Below are 21977 nucleotides of genomic sequence, written 5' to 3'. Positions count from 1 at the left end.
TCACAATTGGTGTTACACTTGAGCCCATTGCTGCTGTCCCTGTGCCAAGCCATCTCCTTGGGGATTTTCCTCCTTTTCGCTGACCTTCCACTTTACCAAGCATGATGTCCTTCTTCAGGGACTGATCCCTCCTGATAATATGTCTGAAGTATGAGAGATGAAGTCTGGCCATCTTGGCTTCTAAGGAGCATTCTGGTTGTACTTCTTCCAACACAGGTTTGATTGTCCATGGTACGTTTAATGTTCTTCAAGGTTCAGCTTCAGTATTTGTTCACTCTACAAACATTCACTGAGATCCCTGAAGGAACAAGCAAGGCAAAGTCTGTGCTAATTGCTGCAGAATGAGTGAATGCCAGCCTGTGTTAAGGGCCTACACCTTAGTCATGCTCTTGGAAGCTGTGAGGAATGACCCACTATTATTGCCATTTTATAGATGAGGAAATTGAGGCCCAGAGAAGTGAAGTACTTTCCCCAGGGACATATGCAAGAAAGTGACAAAAATCAGATCCAAACAGATACTCTTTAGTGAATTAATGACTGGAAGTGTGAATCCTTGGGCGCATTGAAGAATACGGGGTGGGCAAAGCTATTCCTCCCTTTCCCCAAGTTAATTATCTTGACTAAACTATGATCATCATGTACCTACAAAGGTGCGTCCTTTTACAAATAATAACACCTACTGACGTTTACCAAGCACTTACTGTGTTCTAGGACCCGTGCTCTATATACTGTGCTTCCCTCTGCACACTGGGAAGGAAGTGCTCTCATCACTCCCAGTTCATAGACAAAAAAGCTGAAGCTCAGAGAAGCTAAGGAATATGCTCCAAGTCACACAGCACAGAAGTAGTGGGGTAGGACTCAGATTCCATTGGTCCCCAGGACACCCTGTATCTGCCACACTGTGGAGACATCCCCAGGTGGGTTTGGAGGCTGAGTTCTGGTTTGAATCCTGACTCGGCCATCTGCTCCAGGCTGTTTCCCATGACAAAGTCAGGATAAAGATGTTGACCCACTGCTACACTCAACGAGTCCCAGTCCCATCGTAAATACTTAGCCCCTCGTCACAGCTACTGTTCCCATGTTGTCCATGGGAGTTCCTGCCCATGAGTCAGGGAGACCATTGCATGGCCTACACTGTGCCTGGCCCAGCCCCCATGCCAAGAGCCCCAGCATCCCACTTGCCCCTCCTGCCAGGCCAGACCCTCCTTTCTGTAAACTCAGGAAGCTGGTGCCCCAAGGCTGTCTCCGGGCAGGGCTGTGGTTCACAGCTAGCCACAAATATTTACCTTGGAGACCTTGGACTGCCCTGAGGCCACTGCCAAAATGTAAGGGGTGGCCTCCCAGGCTGAAGTGTGCAGGATATAAGGCTGAACTTGTAGCTCTCTGATCGGAGAGGCAATCGGTCCGGAAAGAACTTTTGCATATCCAGGTAAAGTGCAAGAAAGGGCCCTGAAGCCTAGATGCCAGGAAGATTCTGAGCTAGAGATATCGGAGCAGAAGTGAGGCTGGTCCTTGGTCAACCAAGACCCTCTGAGGGTCAGGATCTATGGTGGAGAGCTGCCCAGCTCCCTGACCCATAGACCAAAGAGCGGTGCTAAAGGGACCAGACTGGCTGACTCTTTTCCTGAATTTGACCCCCAGGTCATAGGCCTGCTCTGCACACACGGATTGCTCTGTACCCCAGTTTGTGCTGAGACAAGAGAGGGACAAGGAGAAAGGCACTTGCAGTAGGAGCCAACGTGGTACTCAAAGAAAACCAGGGACACAGTAGAGGGTAGTCACGGAAAGCTTCCTAGAGGAGGTAATATGTCCGTTGAGAAGCTGAGTTTTGAAGCTGATTAGGCTAAGAAAGGAGTCCTGGTGTGGCCTTGGGAGTTACTGTGCTGAACTGCAAAGTCGGCAGTTCAAGCTCTCACCAGCTGCTCCTTGGAAACCCCATACAGGTTTGCTATGGGTTAGAACCGACTCGATGTCGCTTAACAACAACAGGAGAAAGAGAAAGAGAAAGGCAAGGGGAACAGCATAAGCTGCTTCCACCACTTGGAATTCTATCAGATCACTCTCATTCATGCCCCCAAGGCAACATTTCTCCAAGTGTGGGCTGAGCTTCTTGCTGGAGATGGGAAACTTTCAGAGGAGATGCTACCTGGACAGGGTTTTTAAAGATGAACAGGCAGAATGTGGTGCTGTAGGATCAGCACTAGACTGCAAACCACAAAGTCGGCAGTTCAAACCCACCAGCCACTCCTCAGACACCCTGCACAGAGTCACTTTGAGTCAGAACTGGCTTCACGGCACTTAGCAACAAAAACAACAGGCATTTGAGGATGAGAGAAAGCACTCCAAAACAAGGGGAAAGGCCCAGCACAGGAAAGAACCAGGCATGTTCTGGGAACCTATAAAGGCTGGAACTCTATAGAGCAAGAGAAGGAGGGAAGGGGGAAGTGGGGTTGAGTGAAGTTGGGTCATTGGTTGTTATTGTGAAGTGCCATCGAGTCAGTGCCAACTCATAGCAACGCTGTATAAAGTTTCCGAGGAACAGCTGGTAAGTTTGAACCGCCAACCTTGCGTTTCAACCAAACTGGACCGCAAAGTCGGCTTGAACTGAAGGTTGGTGGTTCAAACTCACCAACTGCTCCTGAGAAACCCCATACATGGTCACTTTGAGTCAGAACTGATTCAACAATAACATTAAGTAGGTGTCATGTCCATTTGTCAGATGAGAAAACTGAGGCACAGAAAGGTCCCTTGCTTGTCTAGGTCCACACATCTAGCAAGCAGCAGAGCAGAGTCAGGCAACTGAGCCCACACTCCTAACTACTGCCCTAAACACCTCTCCTGGGCCCCATGCTCCACCTCACCAGGCATAGCAGGCCTCCTGTTGGCCTCTCTGCCCAACCAACAAGGCCTTCTGTACTCACTCCAGGCTCTGACATCTGCCACGTACTGCTTACCCACCCTTCTGGAAGATGGCCAGTCCGTGGACCTTCACCCTCATCTGTGGTTTGCTGGCAGCTTCTTTGGTACAAGCCACCCTCCTCCCCCCTGCAGTTCTCAGCCTAGGCCCAGAAGTCATCAAAGAAAGTAAGTCTTGACCATCCAGGTCTCATCACTATAAGGCAAGGGGGTGGGTGGGTGAGGGAGCCCTCCAAAGCAGGGTAGGAGCCCCATCACTAGGGCTGTACAATGCATAACTCTGGGAGGAGACTTACTGGACCACCTGTGAACTGTGGAGTGTCTATGATCTCAAGAGCTTATGATTCTGAGAGTCCTGTTCCACAGATCTGGGGTTCCAAGAATTCTGCACCCAAAGTTCCCCATATCCTTCAGAAGGGGTGCATGGCCAGCACATGTGATGATATAACTACCTCTGTACTCTCCTATCCTGAAACTCCATCCATCATCAGAGCACCTCCTGTGAGTGAGACCAAGTGTTCTTCCAGTCCTCAGAATGGAGGGCCTTGACTGGGAGTCTAGTGGCTTTGGGCTCCAGCACAGCTTCACCCTTCTCCAGCTGCATGGCCCTATGCAAGTCCCTGAGCCTTCCATTTCTTCCTCTGGAACAAACTGAGGGTCTGCCTCACAGGATGGTTGTGAGTACCTGATAAGACAGGAATAGACAAGAACTTTATAAACTCTATGCCTGGGCTTCTGAATCTCAGTGCTATTGGCATTTAGAACTAGATAGCAATTTGTTATGGGAATCTATTCAGCATATTATAGGCTCTGTATGATAAGCACTGGACTGCAAGCCACAAGGTCTGTGGTTCGAACACACTAGCTGATCAATGGGAGAAAGATGAGACTTTCTGCTCCCGCAAAGATTTACAGCCTTGGAAACCCTATACGGGGTTGCTAGGAGTCAGAACGGACTCGACTCTCTATGAGTAACAACAAGAGCATGCAAGCCCAGTAGTGACACCTAAAAACATCTTCAGATATGCCAAATAGTCTCTGGGGAAAACCACTATTCTCAAGTATGGTCTCCTAAGGAGCAGAATGCTTAGTCAGCTCCGGAAGTTCGCTGTTAAAGCACTTAGAGAACCAAATCTCTGTATTGAGTAGCCCTGAGCCAGGACTGTATGGGCAAGGGCTTGGATCCTCAACCAGGATGAGCAGCAGAGAGCTCTAACAGGCCGCAGGAGGAAGTAGAGATGCTCTGGGCCTAAAGTTCAATCAGAAGGAACTTGGAGATGAGTAACTGTGGTTTAGGTTTCCCAATATTAGAATATGAGTCGAGTGCCAGTAGTTGGTTGGGATACAATCCCAAACAACACCCGCAGGACAGTGGAAGCAAGTAAGTAAAAGGGAGTACAACCAAGCCATTTACCACTGTGTGACTGGGATCAGAAACTACACAGTACTTCTAACAGGTACATGGAATAAAAAGAATTGTTATCAGGGAGTTTTTGAGTAATGGGAAATTGGCTAAGAGAGAAAAGAAAGGGAATTCTAAAGAACATCATAAGGATGAAGAAGCAGTATCCAAGGACAGAACAAACTTGGAGCGGGCTCAAACCACGTTGGAGAAGCTGTGGCTGAAGTTACTGAATAGTGAAGTTTGAAGTCAGTAGGCTACTAGCGGTTGGAGACCTGCCTGCTGAGATGCTTATGAAATTCTCGGAGAAGCCCTCCAAGGAGGAAGGAGAACTGCTGCTGACTCACTTGGAGGTGACTGGAAATGAGCTGGAGAGCTCAGAGAAGTCCTTCAGGAGTGCTGCTGAACTTGCAGTCCAAAGCCATTGGGAAACGGCATCACAGAGGTGCACACCTGGACCAAGAAGGGAAGCCCCTTCCTCCTCCAGTGCCTGTCCAGAGTGCTACTATCAGGGCTTAACACTGTGGCAGTCAGCAAAGGAGGAATATTTGTGGGACCCAGCCCCATTGCAGCAGAGCGGGCACAAAGGGTAGGTGTAAAGTTGAGAGGCAGTAACTTGACTATGAGAACTGGAACTCTGGAAGACAATCAAGGACACACACTTGAGTTGAAGAGGCTGATTCATCAGTTATTCACTAAGGGCTGCTTCTGAGGCACCAACTTTCCAGCACTCTCATCCACTCTGCACCTAAGTCAAAAGAGCTCTGGCTGCCAGACAAAACGTCCTCAGGCAGTGAGAAGCATTGAGGGGACGTGGGTGCGACCCACACTTTCCACCTCCACTGTTAGCTGGACACAGTGAATCTCTAGTCACACAGCAAGTCTGGAGTAACCAGTATCCAGGGCTCCTGAACCTCCTCACTCCTTCTCTGCTCTGTACCTGAGGGTCTTTGGACAGCAGGCTTTTAGGATGTGGATACCAGAGAATCGTTAACTATTGTGTTTGGGCAGCAAAACTGCACCAAACAGGGCCTTGTGGGGCCCCTGACTCTCGGTTCTGGAAGTGTCCACTGACTGGTGGGGGGAATACAAGTCCATGTGCCAGGTGTACTTACCAGCCCTCCTGGAAGAGCCTGGCAATACCCAGTGGGCTGAATGGCTCCACCTGTGCTCCAGCTTCAGTGCTCTTTTGAAAATGACCCATCTAGGCCACCATCCTCACAGTCCCATGTACATAGTGGAGATGGTCAGGATGGAGCTGCCCACATGCTCACCTCCTATCAGGGTCCAAGTATCCCTGGGTGATGCTCCTCCCCATCCTGAAGTCCCCACAAACCATCCTTCTTACCGCCCCCTGGACCTTAACCCTGGGGTCTGCCTCTAGAGTTGACAGAGGAGCTGAAGGAGCATGACGCCGTCAGCATCCTCCAGCAGTTGCCCTTGCTCGATGCCATGCAAGAGTCATCTGACGGCATCATGAGCAGCCTGGTGAACTCCATCCTGAAATATATTGTCTGGTAAGTGTAACAGGACAAACTTCCACAATACTTCCCTGAACACACTGACATGCTCAGTCAACAAACATCCATTTGTATCAGTTCTGTGCCCAGCTATGGAAAATGAATCAGACTAAACCTCTCCTTTGAGAAGCTCTAAGAGTAGTTAACAATAATTACAAGATAGTGACACAGGAACTCTAATAGTGGTAACCCCAGAGGAAGGTCACCCGAAGTGGGAATGAGATGGCTCTTCTCAATGGAGGTAATACTTGAGCCAGTGACTCAGAGTTCACCAGGAGGCAAGAAGAAAATGGCATTCTCGGCAGAGAGGCCAGCGGGGTAAAGGCACAGGGATGTGCAAGATTCCATCAGGATGGCTGGAGCTCCATCCTAGGGTACAGATTAAGGGGAGGGACTCAGTCACAGAGAGTCTTAAAGGTCAGTCCAATGAGCTGGAATTAATCATCCAAGTGAGAGGGAATTGTCATAATGCTATGAGCAGGGGTGGAGGAGAGGGATGGGGCAAGACCATGCTGGGAAGGGATCAGTGGACAGGGCTTGGGCTGCAGATACCAGCCAGGCACCCAGGGGAGGTGGGAGAGATAGAGGGGTAGCAAGTTTGGCAACAATGCTCAGTTAAGCATACGGCATGATTCTCATCTCTCCCAAATCTCATTCAGGCTAAAAGTCACCTCTGCCAGCATCCTGCAGCTTCAGGTGCAACCCTTGATGGATGGTCAGGAGTTAATGGTCAAGATTCCACTAGACATGGTGGCTGGATTCAACACGTGAGTGGCACAGTGGGTCTGGTGGGTTCACCTACTCATGCACCAGTGAGTATCTAGGACAGGGAAAGTGGTGGGAGGTTAGGTCAGCAGGAAGCTGGGCCCAGATCACACAGGGCCTTGTGAGGCAAGGTGAGGGTTTGGCTTTCACTGAGGAAGACAGGAGGGTAAAGGGTTCTGAGCAGAAGAGACCCATAAAGTGACAACATTTTTAAAGAAGGTTGCTCTGGGATCAAAAGTAGAGGCAGAGAGGCAGAACTGTGACAGTAATTCAAGAGGTGACAATGAAGGACTGGCCACAGGCTGTGGAATAGTGGAGGGGTGAGAAGTGGTTGGATTGTCGAGTTGTTCTGAAAATACAGAGACAATGGGGTTTCATGGTATATTGACTGTGAGCTGAGAGAGAAGTCCAAGGTGACTCCAAGGTTTTTTGCCACTTGAAGGATGAAGTGGCCAGCATTGAAGATTGGGGAGCAAGTGTGGGAAACACTACAGAGTTCAGTTTTTTACATGTTACATTTGAGATGCCTGTAAGACATCTGGATAAGGAATGAGGCAGAAGTTTGGAAGCTGTTGTCATATGGATGGGATTTAAAGCAGGAGAGGAATCCAAAACCCAAGTCTGAGACATGTTGGGGAAAAGAAATCGGGGAGACAAGGAGAAGCCAGAAGGAGACTGAGGAGAAGCCAGGCAGATGGGAGGAGAGCCAGATGACAGAGGGACAGCAGGCTTGCTTCAGCTTAGAGGGTGCTCACACGGCCTGCACCTCCACCCCCAGGCCACTGGTCAAGAGCATCGTGGAGATGCACATGGAGACTGAGGTCCTAGCCATCATCCAAGTGGAGAGCAACGGGCAGGGCCATGCCCGCCTCATCCTCAGCAGCTGTTCCAATAGCCAAGGGAGCCTGCGCATCAGCCTCCTACACAAGTGAGTGCAGCCAGCCTCCCACTGGCCTCCAACCATGCCTCGGAGGGAAGTAGGGGCTGGTTTTGCCTAATTTTACAGATGGAGATCACTGAGGCTCAGGGAAAGAAAGGGACTTATCCCTCTGGAATGAATCTACAATGTCTCAGAGAGTTCAAAACATAAGGAAGCAATAATGGTGGCATTTGAGGTATGACACCAGGAGGTAGGACAAACCTTTAAAGGTAGAGAGAGGCCTCCTTCCTAGGGTCTCTCAAGCACTCCAAGTAAACTCAGGTAAAGCCATGGTGTAAAAACAAAGGCTTTGGAGTCAAGCAAATGCAGCTCCTTTATTTACTATCTTCATGACATTGGGTACTTCACTGCTCTGTGCCTCAACTTCTTCATTTGTAGAGTTGATGACATCTTCCAGAAAGCAGGGAGAGAATTAGATGAAGCAATAGCCAAAAGGCACTCATAATAGTGTGTGACACATAGTACTCCCTGCCACCAAGTTGTTGCCTACACACAGGGACCCTATTTAGGGTCTTCAAAACTGTAAATCTTTATGAGAGCAGCCTCATCTTTCTCCCATGAAGTGAGGAGTGGGTTTGAACCACAGACCTTGAGGTTAGCAGCCCAGTCCCTAACCCACACCACCATCAGGGCTCCTTGTGGAACACGGTAGGTGTTCAAAAACACTATGCTTCCTTTCATTTCTCCTTAGCAGGAGAATGGGGACACATGCCAATCCCTATTATCCCACAGTCCAGCACAAATTTCAAGACAATCCCTCCCCCTAGATCCTGCTCTCAGAGAACTCTCTGACACTTTCTACATCTGACTCAGGGTCTACACTCAGCTCTACCCCTAACAGGCTGTATAGCCTTGGTCAGATTCCTTCCTCCCCTGGACTTGATTTCCCCTTTTGTAAAATCAGGAATGGACGATTATCTCTGGTCCTTCCTAACTTCTCTTTCCCTTCACCTCTTCGGAAGGCTCTCCTTTCTGGTCAACTCCTTTGCAAACAAAGTCATGAATCTCCTGGTGCCAGCCCTGCCCAAACTGGTGAAAAGTCAGGTGAGTGAAATCAGGGCCTCTCTAGTCTGTGAGGATTGTGCCCCCTACAGGACTGGGGTGGAACTATAAACTGGTGCTGAGGGATGAGAGTCTCTTGGAGCATGAAACTGCTGGATCTGGCCAATTCTATCAGGTATGATGACTGAACATGGCAGATTGTTGAGATCAAGGTAATGGATTTCCCAAAAGTCAGTCAGGGGGACTCAGGCTGATAACTTGATGTGCTGGTAGATATTTAACAATGAACTCTGGAGAAGGTAAGAGCAGGAAGCCTTGGTTTGTAACACTTGCTGATTGCCACGGTGTAAATACTCCCTCCATGGTTGGCTGCAAGCTACCAGTGTGATGTCACAGAACACAGACAGTTGAGAAGACATGTACAATAACACACTATTGTATATCTCCACCATACAGACACAAAAATGTAAATAATCTTAAGAGCCATTTGTTGTTGTTGTTATGTGCCATCGAGTCGGTTCCGACCCATAGCAACCCTGTACAGGGTTGCCAAGGCTATAAATCTTTATAGGAGCAGAAAACCTCATCTTTCTCCTGTGGAACAGCTGATAAGTTTTGAACTGCTGACCTTAAGGTTTGCAGCCCGATTCGTGACCACTACTACATTTTATTATTATCTATGACTTAAGAATCATAGATAATAATAAAATGTAGTAAAATAATTGTTGTTGTTGTTAAGTACTGTCAAATCAGTTCCAACTCATAAAAACTGATTTGACCCACTAGTAGGAGTGAAGGAAGGGAGATTGTGGGAGAGGATGTACAAGCAGTAGGCAGTTCCTTGACTGGGAATTTATAGCCTCTGAGTTCTAGGTTGGCAAAGTAGTTGGGGACAGGGAACAGTTAATCATAGAAAGAAAGAAAAGAATATTTCTCAAAGTGCATTGTCATTTCTAAAGAGTAGTAAGACATAGTCAACTAGAAGGTTTTAAACAACCTTGGAGCACGGCCCTGGAAAATGGGCTGCCTCTGAGCAGAGAACAAAAACTTTGGGTCCCACAGCCATGGGAATCCAATGCTGAGTGTCCTCCTTAAGCAGAACAAGTGAGACCACATTCTCTCAACCTCACTCAGTTTCCCATCATTGGAAGGGGTGGGTGGCTCACCTGTGCATTGTGGGATATTTAGTAGCATCACTGGTCTCTACTTGACCATAGCACAACGCCCCCAACGGGTGACAACTAATAGCCAAATGCAGTGTTGGGGATGAGAAATTCAGTGCATTCCGGCCCCTCATTGATGAAACTCCTGTTTGTGTTGTTGCAGCTGTGTCCTGTGATCCAGACATCCTTGAAGGACATGTATGCTGACCTCCTGCGCCTGGTGCGAGGTAGGCGCACTGCTCTCCTGCCACTCTCCTTTAAGACTGAGCCAGTCAGGCCTGTTCTGAAACTTGGGCCCACCAGCAGGTCAGATGAGCCGCAATGGGTTCCCTCCCCTACACCCACAGACGGAAATTCACCACAAATACAATATCACAAGCACCTACTATGTGCAGGGCTCTATGTGAGGCCAGCAGGTACAGTGGGAAAGGTGTGGGCTGCGGAACCCCAGGTAAACTCAAGTTCAAATCCCATCTTTGTTACTTTCCTTTGGATATGTCACTCCACCTCCTTTTAGCCTCAGTTTTCTCATCTATAAAATAGGGGTTATGAACTTCTACTTCATAGGATTGCCAGTGGGGGTGAAAGTTTACAGGAAAGTTCCAGGTTCTCTGCCTGGCACACAGACATACTTACAAAAGTGTGCTGGATGCACGGGTCGGTGGGTGAGTGAGTGAGCAAGCCAGCAACACAGCAACCACAGTGTCTGAGGGATGAGGGGACAAGGGAAGGGACAAGATCTGTGTCCAGGAAGGCGGCATGTGAACTGCAAGGTCGGCAGCTCAATCTCACCAGCTGCTCCTCAGAAATCCTATATAGGGTCGCTGAGTCGGAACTAACTTGACAGCACTTAACAACAACAACAACAACAACAAGAATTACAAGAGATAAAAGGATGTGGGCTGCTGCAGAGTGGAGATTGGTTTTGTTTTTGAGGGTGCTGAGGCTTATTCCAAGAGCAGCCAGAAAGGAGTGGAAAGAAGAGAACAGAATTAATATACCTGGAGCATTTACTATGGGCCAAGTCCTCAGACAACCCTAGCAATCATTTATTGTTGTTAAGTGCCGTCGAATCAATTATGACTCATAGCAACCCTGTATAGGGTTTCCAAGGAGCAGCTGGTGAGCTTGAACCGCCACCCTTGCAGTTCAAACAGCTTTGCAGTCTGATGCATCAGCCCACAGCGCCACACCAGGACACCTAGCAATCAGTACCCCTCTCCAAATAAGGAAACTGAGCTCCGAGAAATTAAGCCATTTGTCCAAGTTCACAGAGGAAAGCAACGATAGGGGAAGGCTTGAATTCATTTCTTTCAGTTCCAAGTCTGAAGTCATTCAGATCTGAGCCAACTTTATTACACTCTTAATAGGTGCCAGTTGTCTCCAACCTTATGAAGCAAGTATTACTAATGTTGGTGTTAACTGTCATGGAGTAGGTTCTGACTCATAGTGACCCTGTACAGGGCTTCCAAGGGGCAGCTGGTGGTGGGTTTGAACAGTAAACCTTGTGGTTAGTAGTCCAGTGCTTAACCTACAGCGCCCCGCCATGGTTCCATTTACACCCTCACTTTAAGATGAGTAAATCGACTTAGTCCTGGCGGGTTAATGCGTCATAATGCGTCAGACTGCAAAGTCATTTGATCTGCAAGGTCAGTGGTTCAAGCTCACCAGCTGCTCCTTGGAAACACTATACAGGGTAGCTATGGGTCAGAAGCGACTCAACGGCACTTAACAACAACCATAAATAGAGGTGAGAAGAAACCAGTCACTGGAGCTCAACCCCAGATCTGTCTGGCTCCTTTTCCGGTGCAGGTCCCGGGATCTCTCAGGGAGTGGGCGGGGCCAAGTGTTGAGCCGGCTGGAAAAAATGCTAGTCTGAGCCCTGGTCTCCCCAGTCCTCACCTTTCTTACAACGCCACAGCCCTGGGTAGATGAGACACTACCACCACCTGGTGGCCAAATTGGGAATCCCAACGAGAACAGATAAAGTCTAGGTACCCAAACTGGGAGGTGCCGGTCAGTCTAGCAGGGGACATGGAAAGTTACAAGCAAAATAGTTCCATTTTTTTCGCGAGTTGGCATAAGGCTGACTGGTTCCAAGTCTTCTCAAAATCTGTAAAATGAGTTAATAACAGGACCTAATTCATAGGGTATTGTGAAAATTAGAACAGTGCTTGGCACTTAATATTAAGCACGTAAATACCAGTCATTATTATTATCACCATTGCCTTTGTCAACATCATCATTACTACTCCTGCTTCTCTCCCACACCATTCAGCCCTCCACCCTCACAGAACTGTCTTCTTGTCCCTGCGCAGTGCCCGTTTCCCTAGGCTTTAACCGCCTGGAGTTCGACCTTTTGTCTTCTGCCATCAAGAGTAATGTCATCCAGCTCAGCCTGAAGGTGAGTGTCACAGGACCTTCCCTGAACACCCAGACTCAGACAGCATAGGTCTGTCTCAAGGGAGACAACACCAGTTACAATTGGGAAAACTCAGAAAAGTCACAATAGACTGAGCAAGCCCCACGCAAACCATCTGAGGGAGAAAAACCAGCAGGTGGAACCTAAGGTCCACACACAGAATATCGACCCAGGGAGATCTGTGCTCCGAATCGGATTTCACCAGCTAGGACCAGGAGTATATGTTCTGGGCCTTCTGCCTTTTCTCTCAGGCAAGACTCTGCCAATCTCCAAATCTCTGGTGACCTTGAAAGAGTGGGCCCTGGCTGATCCCAGGATCATGACACATCATTGAGAATTGCAAAGACCTGTTTCTTCCCTGGTCTCAGTTCTCTCTGTCTGTGTGACTTTGGGCAAGCATTTTCACCTCTTGGATCCTTACTTTCATCTATAAAATGTTTGTTGTTGTTGTTGTTGTTAAGTGCCGTCGAGTCGGTTCTGACCCATAGCGACCCTGTACAGGATTTCCGAGGGTGTAAATCCTTACGGGAGTAGAAAGCCTCATCTTTCTCCCGCGGAACGGCTGGTAGTTTCGAACCGCTGACCTTAAGGTTCACAGCCCGATTCGTAACCACTACGCTACCAGAGCTCCTTTTGTAGATAGTAATAATCACTGTCGTTGTTGTTGTTAAGTGCCATCGAGTCGGTTGCACCCCTTATAGGGTTTCCTAGGAGCAACTGGTGAACTTGAACTGCTGACCTTGCAGTTCAAACGGGTTTGCAGTCTGGCGCATTAACCTACAGATCCATACCAGGACTCCATTAATCACTGAGGAGAGGATAAAATTAGAATGCATGGGGCCCAGCAGACGTTAGTGCCTAGGAAATGTTGGTGGTTGATGGTGTTTGTTGATTCCGACTCATAGTGTCCCTGTATAGAGATTCCAAGGCTGTAACTCTTTATGGGGGCAGAAAGCCTTCTTTCTCCCTAGGAGTTGCTAATAAATTCGAACTGTCATCTTTGCAGTTAACAGCCCACCTCATAATCCAGTACACTATCAGGTAATGTTATATGACTATGTGCCTGGAGTCGATTCCGACTAACAGTGATCCTGTACAGGGTTTCCAAGGCTGTGCTGTAAATTTTTATGGGAGCAAAAAGCCTCATCTTTCTCGCACAGAACAGCTGGTAGTTTCAAACTGCTGACCTTAAAGTTCGCAGCCGGATTCGTAACCACTACGCTACCAGAGCTCCTTGTTGTTGTTAAGTGCCGTCGTGTCGGTTCCAACCCACAGCGACCTGTACAGGGTTTCCGAGGCTGTAAATCTTTACAGGAGTAGAAAGCCTCTTCTTTCTCCCGCGAGGCAGCTGGTAGTTTCAAACTGCTGACCTTGCGGTTCATAGCCCGATTCGTAACCACTACGCTTCCAGAGCTCTTAGTTAGCGCTCTATAAAATATGGAAGTACACATCTGTGAGAAATAACTCTTGTGGGTGTGGTCCATCTTCAGGAATTCATGAGATTGCTAGACCAGGCAGACAGATTGTTGATTTACATCCAGGGATATGTAAGCAGGCTGTTAGAGGACTAGGAAATTTAAATAAGTCATTAAGACCATAGCTAGCCATTTTGGCTTCTCTGGGGGAAGTGAAAATGGGACTAGGACATGCCATAGACTTGTATATGAGAAGCTGAAACTGGAGGAGGGGCTTTTTGTAGAAATAAAAGCCATTTGTGGCAGGCCATGTGGCCTGTCTGCCTGTGCCTACTGGGCTGGGTGCCTGATTTTGCAAAATTGAATAAAGAAAACCTCACTCTCACTAAACTGAGTACAGATTGGATTACTTGAGCGTTTGTCAGTATAGACAACATTTCTCACACATCCATGCTGTGTGCACCGGGAGGAACCATATCAACCCAGGCTGTGTGCACCACACAATCCAGCTTTCATGGCTCCCTTGGGAAATCATAGCATCAAACATTTCTACCATTTTTGTTGCCTTTTGAATTTTTCCTTCACCCAAATTGTTTGGGGTATGTGAGAAGTTGAACTATAGGTGCAAAATGAGTCACCTGAGTTTAAAAAAAGTCAAAGTCACAGATTATTTGAGGGTTGCAGTTGGAGTAGATATTATCAGGCATTTGAGATAAATCCACCAAGGCACTGAATTGTAGGCTAAGCTTCCCAGCAGCAAATGTAAAAAGAGAAACACGGAAGGTATCATTTCTTTCTTGGTTGTTATAGGGTAAAGAGCCCTTGTGGTACTGTGGGATAAGCACTGGATGGCTAACTACAAGGGCAGCAGTTCAAACCCACCAGCTGCTCTAGAAAAAAAAAAAAACAAGCCTTTCTGCTTCCAAAAAGATTTAGTCTCAGAAACCCTATACAGGCTCTCTATATGAGTTGGTTTGTTAAATGGTAAACAGTGGAGCTAAAATTCTCAGTCAACTCTTTGTTCTGTGTCTCCTCAGGCCAAACTGTTGGACTCCCAAGGACAGGTGACCAATTGGTTCAATGGCTCTTCAACATCTCTGACTATTCCCTCCCTGGACAGCACCCCCTTCAGCCTCATTGTGAGGCAGGATGTGTTGAATGCTGCAATGGCTGCCCTGCTCCCTCCAGAAGAACTTGCAGTGCTATTGGACTACGTGGTAAGCCTCGGCATGGGGCAGACTGCATCATGGGAACTTCCTGAGTCAGAGAGGGTGTAGGGATCCTAGGGCCCCAAGCAGTACTCCTGTGTCAGGCTCATTTAAATCCCTTCAGTGATAGAGAGTACATCCTTGACTCCAACAGACTCAACATCTTCCCTGTAAGGTTCAATCCTTATCCTATTCTTCTCTCTGGAAACTCATCCATCTGCTTCCTTCACCAAATAGCAGTCCCGTCAAGCCAAGGATCAATACTGAGAGGGTGGCAGGAATTCGGGCCAGCTGGCAGGCAACAAATCAGCAGGTTCTTAAAGATTAGAACTCAGACTAAGGGGCTGGGATGGTGAGGAAACAGTAGGGGTCACTAGCAACCACAGTGGTGACTGTGCTAAGAATTGGGGTGACTCTCTATGTACTCTGGGATTGGGGAACAGCCCATAATCCATGACCACCATCACCCACAGGAAAGCTCAGGTCAGTGGGGGTCCCACGCCCCACAGTAGTTGACATAGGGGCTGTTGTTCCAGCAGTGACATGCATGTGTCATGAACCACCTGGCCTGCCCAGTGTTTCTAAGGGTCTAGAAAACCTTCGGAGTCTTGGTGTGGCACTGAAGGATAAGTACCAGAATGCTGACCACAAGGTCAGTGACTATATAGTGACGAGACAGTGACTTATAGCGACTATACAGAGTCACTATAAGTTGGAACCAACACAATGACACTTAACAATAACAGAAAACCACCGTCCCATCAGTGAGTTTCTGGAAGCATATCTTGTCTCCCCCTCTGGCTGACTTTTTCTGATTTCCTCTTGCCCTCAGCTTCCCGAGCTAGCCCAACAGCTGAAGTCAAGCATCAAGGTGATCAATGAAAAGGTGGGTCCATTTGCTCTCTGCAGTTCGGTGGGTATTTTCTGGGATCTGACATGGGCTTCTGGGGAGAATATGTGAGGGACTACTCGCTTTCCTCCCAGCACTGTCCCTGTCCCCACAGAGACTTCAATCTAATGGGGCTGTTGGAGCTGAATCAAATGCTTGCATAGAAAAAATGTTGTTACAAGTACAACATCAAAGGAGAGGTTCTAAGGGTGTGGAAGCATTACTGAGGCAGCTGATCAAGTCTGGGAAGTTAGGGAGTGCTTCCATGAAGGGACATGTATTCCAGGCAGAGGAACGGCATAACCAAAGGTGGGAAGAACCTTGAAAAGGACCTTGAAAAGGGAAGGGGATTGTGATGAGCACATGCAGGAGGCAGGAAGGCAAGAAAGGTGGGCAGGACCAGGCCACCTGGGCTACATGGCATCTGTGGGTTAAGGTGAGGTACTTGGGAGGTCACATGTGAATCTGATGTCCTTCTAGGCTGCGGATCAGCTGGGGCCCACACAGATTGTGAAGATCTTACTTCAGGAAAGCCCCAAGCTCCTTTTGAGCCAGGGCACTGCCAAGGTGGCTCAGCTGATCATATTGGAGATGTTTGCCACCAATGAAGTCCGCCGTCCTCTCTTCACTCTGGGCATTGTGAGTTCAGTCATCTGTGACAGTGGCAGCAACCTGGGGGAGCACTCCTGATCACACTTTCCTGGTTACCCCTCCTGCTTTGATAAACACCCCCACCTTTCTTGTCATCCATCAGGGATGCGGAGGGAGAAGAGTTCTGATCCAAGAGTTAGGTGCTCTGGGCATGCAGCTCTGGCAGAAACTAACTCATGTGCACAAAAGAAATTGTATTAGCGCAGATAACTGAAACATCTAGATGATTTTGCCTTCAGGAATAGCTGGATCCAAGTGCTTGGTCATGTCTTCTTCTCCATCTCCATCTGTCACCCTTCCTTCGCAGGCTGGCTATCCCCTCATGGGTCCACAGAGCTTACCCCACATTGAAACAAGAGGATTGGCCTTTGGTACCCATCATTAGTCACCAGTGGTTCCCAACAGTAGGAGAATCTAACCTCCCAGCAAGGCTGCTCTGCTCAAGCAAGGACAAGTTTCCACAGAAGGGAAATTAGGGGCCTGTGTGAACCATGAGAACAACACTCACAGCAGCTAGTGTTCTTGAGGGAGCACCCACACCATCCATTTTAGAAGGCAAAGGAGACGATAGATGAGGCAGACTTGTTGTTGGGTGCCGGGTAATCAAGGCCTTCTGTGCTTAACCAAGGGAGACTCCCAAATAGGAGACTAATGCTCACATTATGATTATAGCAGGGACTACTGTTCACAAAAGGAGATCTGGTAGCATAGTGGTTACAAATCGAGCTGCGAACCGCAAGGTCAGCAGTTCGAAACTACCAGCTACTCTGTGGGAGAAAGATGAGGCTTTCTGGTTATGTAAAGATTTACAGCCTCAGAAACCCTGTGCAGGGTTGCTATGGGTCAGAACCGACTCAATAGCACTTAACAACAACTGTTCACAAAAACTATAAGGTGAATGGCACCTCTGAGTTGTTCAGCACTGTGTCTTGGCTTCCTGTATTGAAGGACATTCTGATCTATACACACACACACACACACACACACACACACAATGACCAGCAGTGGGAATAGACTCAGGCCAACCTCACTTCCTGCTGGGACTCTCCCCCTAGTCAATAGCATGTATTTTTCAAAAGATCCACAGCCTAGGCCTGGAGCTAGAGCCTCCTACCCTGCTCTCAGGATAAAACTGCTGGTGCACATCTTGGACCCCCATATTTGGGTTCTGGCTTAGCGTCTGCCCTTTTCAGTAAGAGTGGTTAACATTTACCAAGTGTTTGTTTATTTTCTCTGTCTCCCAGTTTCCTCACCTCTACCATGGGGTAATAATAGAGCCACCTCATAGGTTGTGAGGATGGAAGGAGAGACTTGTATGACACAGCATACCGTGAGAGTTCCATGCATAGTGCCACCATCTTTGTCACCATCATCATCACTATCCCCCACAACAATCCTATGTTGAATCTGTTAAATAAGGAGTAAGTATATCATGCTTGGAAAAGAAGAGGGTCAGCAATAAAGAGGAAGACCCTCCACAAGACAGATTAACACCGTGACTGTTTGTGAGATGGCGCAGGACAGGGCCGTGTCTCATTCTGCTTGCATAGGGTTACTATGAACCAGAACTGACTCAGTGACACTTACAAACAAGAGCATAGCTGTTATCCCATTTAATAGATAAGGAAAAACCAGAGAAGTCAAACCCTTTCTCAAAGTTACAGAGCTAGTAGCTGAGATTCAAACTGTGTCAACTTGACCCTCGAGACTCCTTGTATAACCCCCAGCACTTCATACTTGACACATCCTCTTAGAAGAAATGGGACATGCGCTTCTCTTCTTGCAGGAAGCTAGTTCTGAAGCTCAGTTTTACACTGAAGGTGATCAACTTATGCTCAACTTAAATGAAATCAGGTAAGCATGGAAACCACTGGAAAGACTGCAGTGATGAAAACCAATCATGCCCTGTGACCATCAGATTTCGTAGAGTATTTTGAGCCTCTGCGAGCTGACCATCCGGTAAAGGCTGCTCCAGGACTTACAGGTAGCTGCCTGGTCCAGAGTCAGCAGCCACATCAAGGACTGAGGGAGAGGGAAAAGGTCTAGCAGCAGCCACAGAACAGGCTGGTCCTGGCCATCAGGAATGGCCTGCCCACATGTCTGAGACTGAGCCTAACACTGGGGACCAGGGAACCTGACAGCCACACCCAGACACCATGTCCTTGCCTGTTCTCCCCCAGCCCACCCTTCCCTGCTTCCCCAGAGAGTAGCTCAGGACTGCAAGCTGGAGCCTCCTGGGACAAACCAACCCCACAGGGTGGTATGATCAGCCCACACATAATTAGTTTTTTAACATAAATTATTTGCCACATATAAAAATCAGAATATCTGGTCCCTTGGGCATGTATTCATATACAGTAACAAACACCAGAGTTAGGAACCAGGTGTCCCCTTTAGAAGGGGCCTGGGCCCCCAGTTCACCACAGTCCTCGTTCTTGGGGCCACTGTGTGTTTCCTATCCCCCCATTCAACTGTAAGCTCCACAGAGCAAAAATTGTGTTTGGTTTACTGCTATCTCTACAGAAACAGCACTGTGCCTGGTACACAAAAGGTACTCAATAAATATTTGTTGATTGTATGAATGAGTGGGGTCCCGAAGAGCCATTCTCACACTCATCTTCTGTTGTAGCGCTGATCGGATCCAACTGATGAACTCAGGGATTGGCTTGTTCAACGTGAGTACAAGCAGTTTGTCCCCGGGACGCTGGGATGGTCCAGAATGGTTTGTCCCAAAAAGAAACATTGCCACAAAGTTCTGGTCTGAGATGAGCATCAGGTGAGGCTGCCTGGCCTGGAATCTCTAGCTGTTGAGGAGGAAGAGGGAAGAGGCGTGGCAATAGCCGCAGACTTCCTGGCTTGGGTGTTAACTGCTGGATACACTCACACACAGCGATACTTATACTCACACACACTCACTGTCCTTCAGGGAAGCTTTGATCCTAAATTAAAAAACAGATCTCCGCTTCTCTTCACAATCTCATTTTGCTTATATAGGCTCTCCTAGTGACTCTGGGTAGCCTCTTCCCTGCTATTCCTCAGTTTCCCCATCTGAGTCTGACTGAATCTGTCTCAAAATGGCAAACTCTGCCTGTTGCCATCTTTCCTTTGGTCCTTGTATTTTGTTTTGTTTTTAATTTTTTAAGCATATTTTACTTTTTTTAATATACTTACATTTTAAATATTTTATAGTATTTAAAGTTTAAGTTATTTTAAAACTCAGACAAGCAAGGACAGCATTCCCTCAGAGCAAATTAGCCTGGAACAGAGCCATGAAGTCCCATTCTCCATTGTACCCAATTCCACCACCTGCCAGAGGTGGCTTTTTGTGGCCCGCCACAGTCTGTCTAGGTTCCAGGAACCCTTGCTGCTCTACCAGGTAGGGGACCAGGGATCTCAGCATCTCCCCAGTTGCCCTATCCTGGGAATGACGGGGAAGACTTGGGATTTTCAGCCAGGGTGACATGTCCCTACTCTCTCCCAGCCTGAGCTTCTGAAAGACATTGTCACCGAGACCCTGCTTTCCATCCTGCTGCCTAATGAGAATGGTGAGTCACTTTACTTCTCCTGCTGGGGTTTCCCAGTGGGGCCTTTCATTCGTTTTCCATTCAGCCTTCAGAATTGTTGTTGTTAAGTGCAGTCAAGTCGGTTTCGACTCATAGTGACCCTGTATAGGGTTTCTGAGGTGCGGTTGGTGAGTTTGAATGGCCGACCTTGTGGTTCAAACTTCCAAGCACACACCTGGAAATGACCTCCCAGACAGACCTAGTAATGCCTTTAGCCTGGGCACAAAGAAACAAACCAGGCAGGACCCAACCTCACAGGGCTGTAGCTGTAAACAGACAACCAGCGTTCACTCAAGCTGCCTCACATAGACCTGGGTTCAAGTCCTGGTCCCCTCTCTTTCTGGCTGCTACCTTGGACAAGCTGTTTAATTCCTCTTGAGCTTCAATTGTCCCCATATGTAAAACGGGGAAATAAGAGTACCTGCCTCTGAGGTGCAAATGAGGTAACATCTGCAAGGTGGTGCCTGACATATAGTCTGTGCACAACACTTCTTAGCCATTGCTTCTGTTGGCATCGTAGTCTCTGCTACCAGTGGAGGCAGCCCTTTGTTGTATGGGTAGAGAACGTTACTAACCCATGCCAACCCTGCCTTCTCCATTTCAGTATTTTATTAGAATGGAGAATCTCAAAGTATTGAAACCCCTGCTGTGGACCATGGGAGCTCCTGATGGTTCTTGAGCAGGAAAGTGAGAGGATGTGAGGGTATGCTTTGTGAGCAGCCAGAAGCTGATATCAGAGGCAAAGGATGGGGAGATGCTGGGTGTCTGGAGAACAGACAAGCAGAGAAAACACTCCAAACACGAGTCTACAAGCCCACCAGTCACTGACCACATTTGTTATTTCAGGCAAACTAAGATCCGGAATCCCAATTTCAGTGATGAAGGATTTGGGATTTGAGGCAGCTGCATGTTCTGTGACCAAGGTGAGTAGCCCATGGACTTCAATATACTATATACAGAGGGTATAGAGGTGTCTTGGTGGTGCAGTGGTTAAGTTCTTGGCTGCTAACTGAAAGGTCAGCAGTTCAAAGCTGACCTATAGGAGGAAGATGTGGCCATTTACATCCATAAAGATTCACAGCCTTGGAAAAAATCCCTATGGGGCACTTCTGCTGTGTCCTCTAGGGTCGCTATTAGTAGGAAATGACATAATGGTGATGGGCTTGGGTTTAGGAAGGATACAGCAGCTGGGAGAGTCCTGGGAGGTGGACCCGCGCTCCACTCATGGGGGACTTGGGCAAGTGTCAGCCCCTCTCCAGACTTCACCTCCTCATCTGTAAAGCGCTTTGATGGTACCCTGGAAGGTGGGCTATCCTGGCAGGTGTGGCCTGAGGTCAACACACTGCCACGTTTTCTCATCCTACCTGTCATTCATTCATTCATTCATTCAATGAATAACTTTTGAAGACCTACTAAGTGCCAGGCATGCTTAAGAGTGCTTGGGGTCACAGCAGTGACCAAACAGGAAACACCCCTTCCTGGTGTTCTAGTTCACACACTGGACCCACCTCTTTAGATCCCTCCAAAAATTCTATGTGAGTGCATTCAGAGTCATGACGTCCCAAAAGCCAGCATGCACCTTGTCAAGGATAAAGTCAGTATAAATCTCCAGCTAGGCAGTAAAGACCCACTTTGACTTTTCTCCCCCAATTCCAGGACGCCCTTGTGCTCACCCCAGCCTCCTCATAGAAGCCTTGACTGCTCTCCTTGATCCCCCTGAAACTTGGATGGTGGTCCTCCAGGGCAGGATATCCCGCTGAGAGTCAGGGAGTGCTGGCAAATGCTGTCAACTGTCCCTTTCTACAATAAACAAATACTTTTCTTTGAGTCTTGCTGTGTGATTTTTGATGTCCCAGCACAGAAGTCCTTTGGTGGGCTTGGAGACAAAACGTCCAAGCCATATGTGGGTCTTGTTAAGGAACATCTGGGCCAATTTGGGAAATGACTGAGCTGTTTCTGTGCCACATCTGAGTCCTATGTAGATAGTGTTCAAGGTCTTTGCCACCTCTCTAGGCTTCAGGAATAAGAAAATCAGTTCCTCCCTCCTGCCTTCCATGTCAGCCTCAAGGCTACTTTGCTAGGACATGTACATTTTATCAAATGCACAATGTAGTGGATCGA

The 21977-nt window shown here is 48.0% G+C and overlaps 1 protein-coding gene across 1 annotated transcript; it reads left to right on the top strand.

Moving 5' to 3' along the window:
* Positions 1-2969: 2969 nt before the first annotated feature.
* BPIFB1 (BPI fold containing family B, member 1) lies at positions 2970-21545 on the top strand. Its single transcript, XM_006860684.1, has 15 exons — positions 2970-3084; positions 5703-5835; positions 6498-6605; positions 7382-7531; positions 8506-8587; positions 9872-9935; positions 12027-12112; positions 14583-14762; positions 15586-15639; positions 16123-16281; positions 18080-18147; positions 18923-18968; positions 19775-19838; positions 20703-20779; positions 21513-21545. Exons 1-15 carry the CDS (start codon positions 2970-2972, stop codon positions 21543-21545), a joined length of 1419 nt encoding a protein of 472 aa, XP_006860746.1.
* Positions 21546-21977: the final 432 nt, after the last annotated feature.

The sequence above is a fragment of the Chrysochloris asiatica genome, unplaced genomic scaffold (assembly GCF_000296735.1).
Source record: "Chrysochloris asiatica unplaced genomic scaffold, ChrAsi1.0 scaffold00039, whole genome shotgun sequence".
NCBI classification, from domain to species: Eukaryota; Metazoa; Chordata; class Mammalia; order Afrosoricida; family Chrysochloridae; genus Chrysochloris; species Chrysochloris asiatica.
Note: the sequence above shows the minus strand (reverse complement) of the source record. Positions and strands in the feature narration are given on the sequence as shown.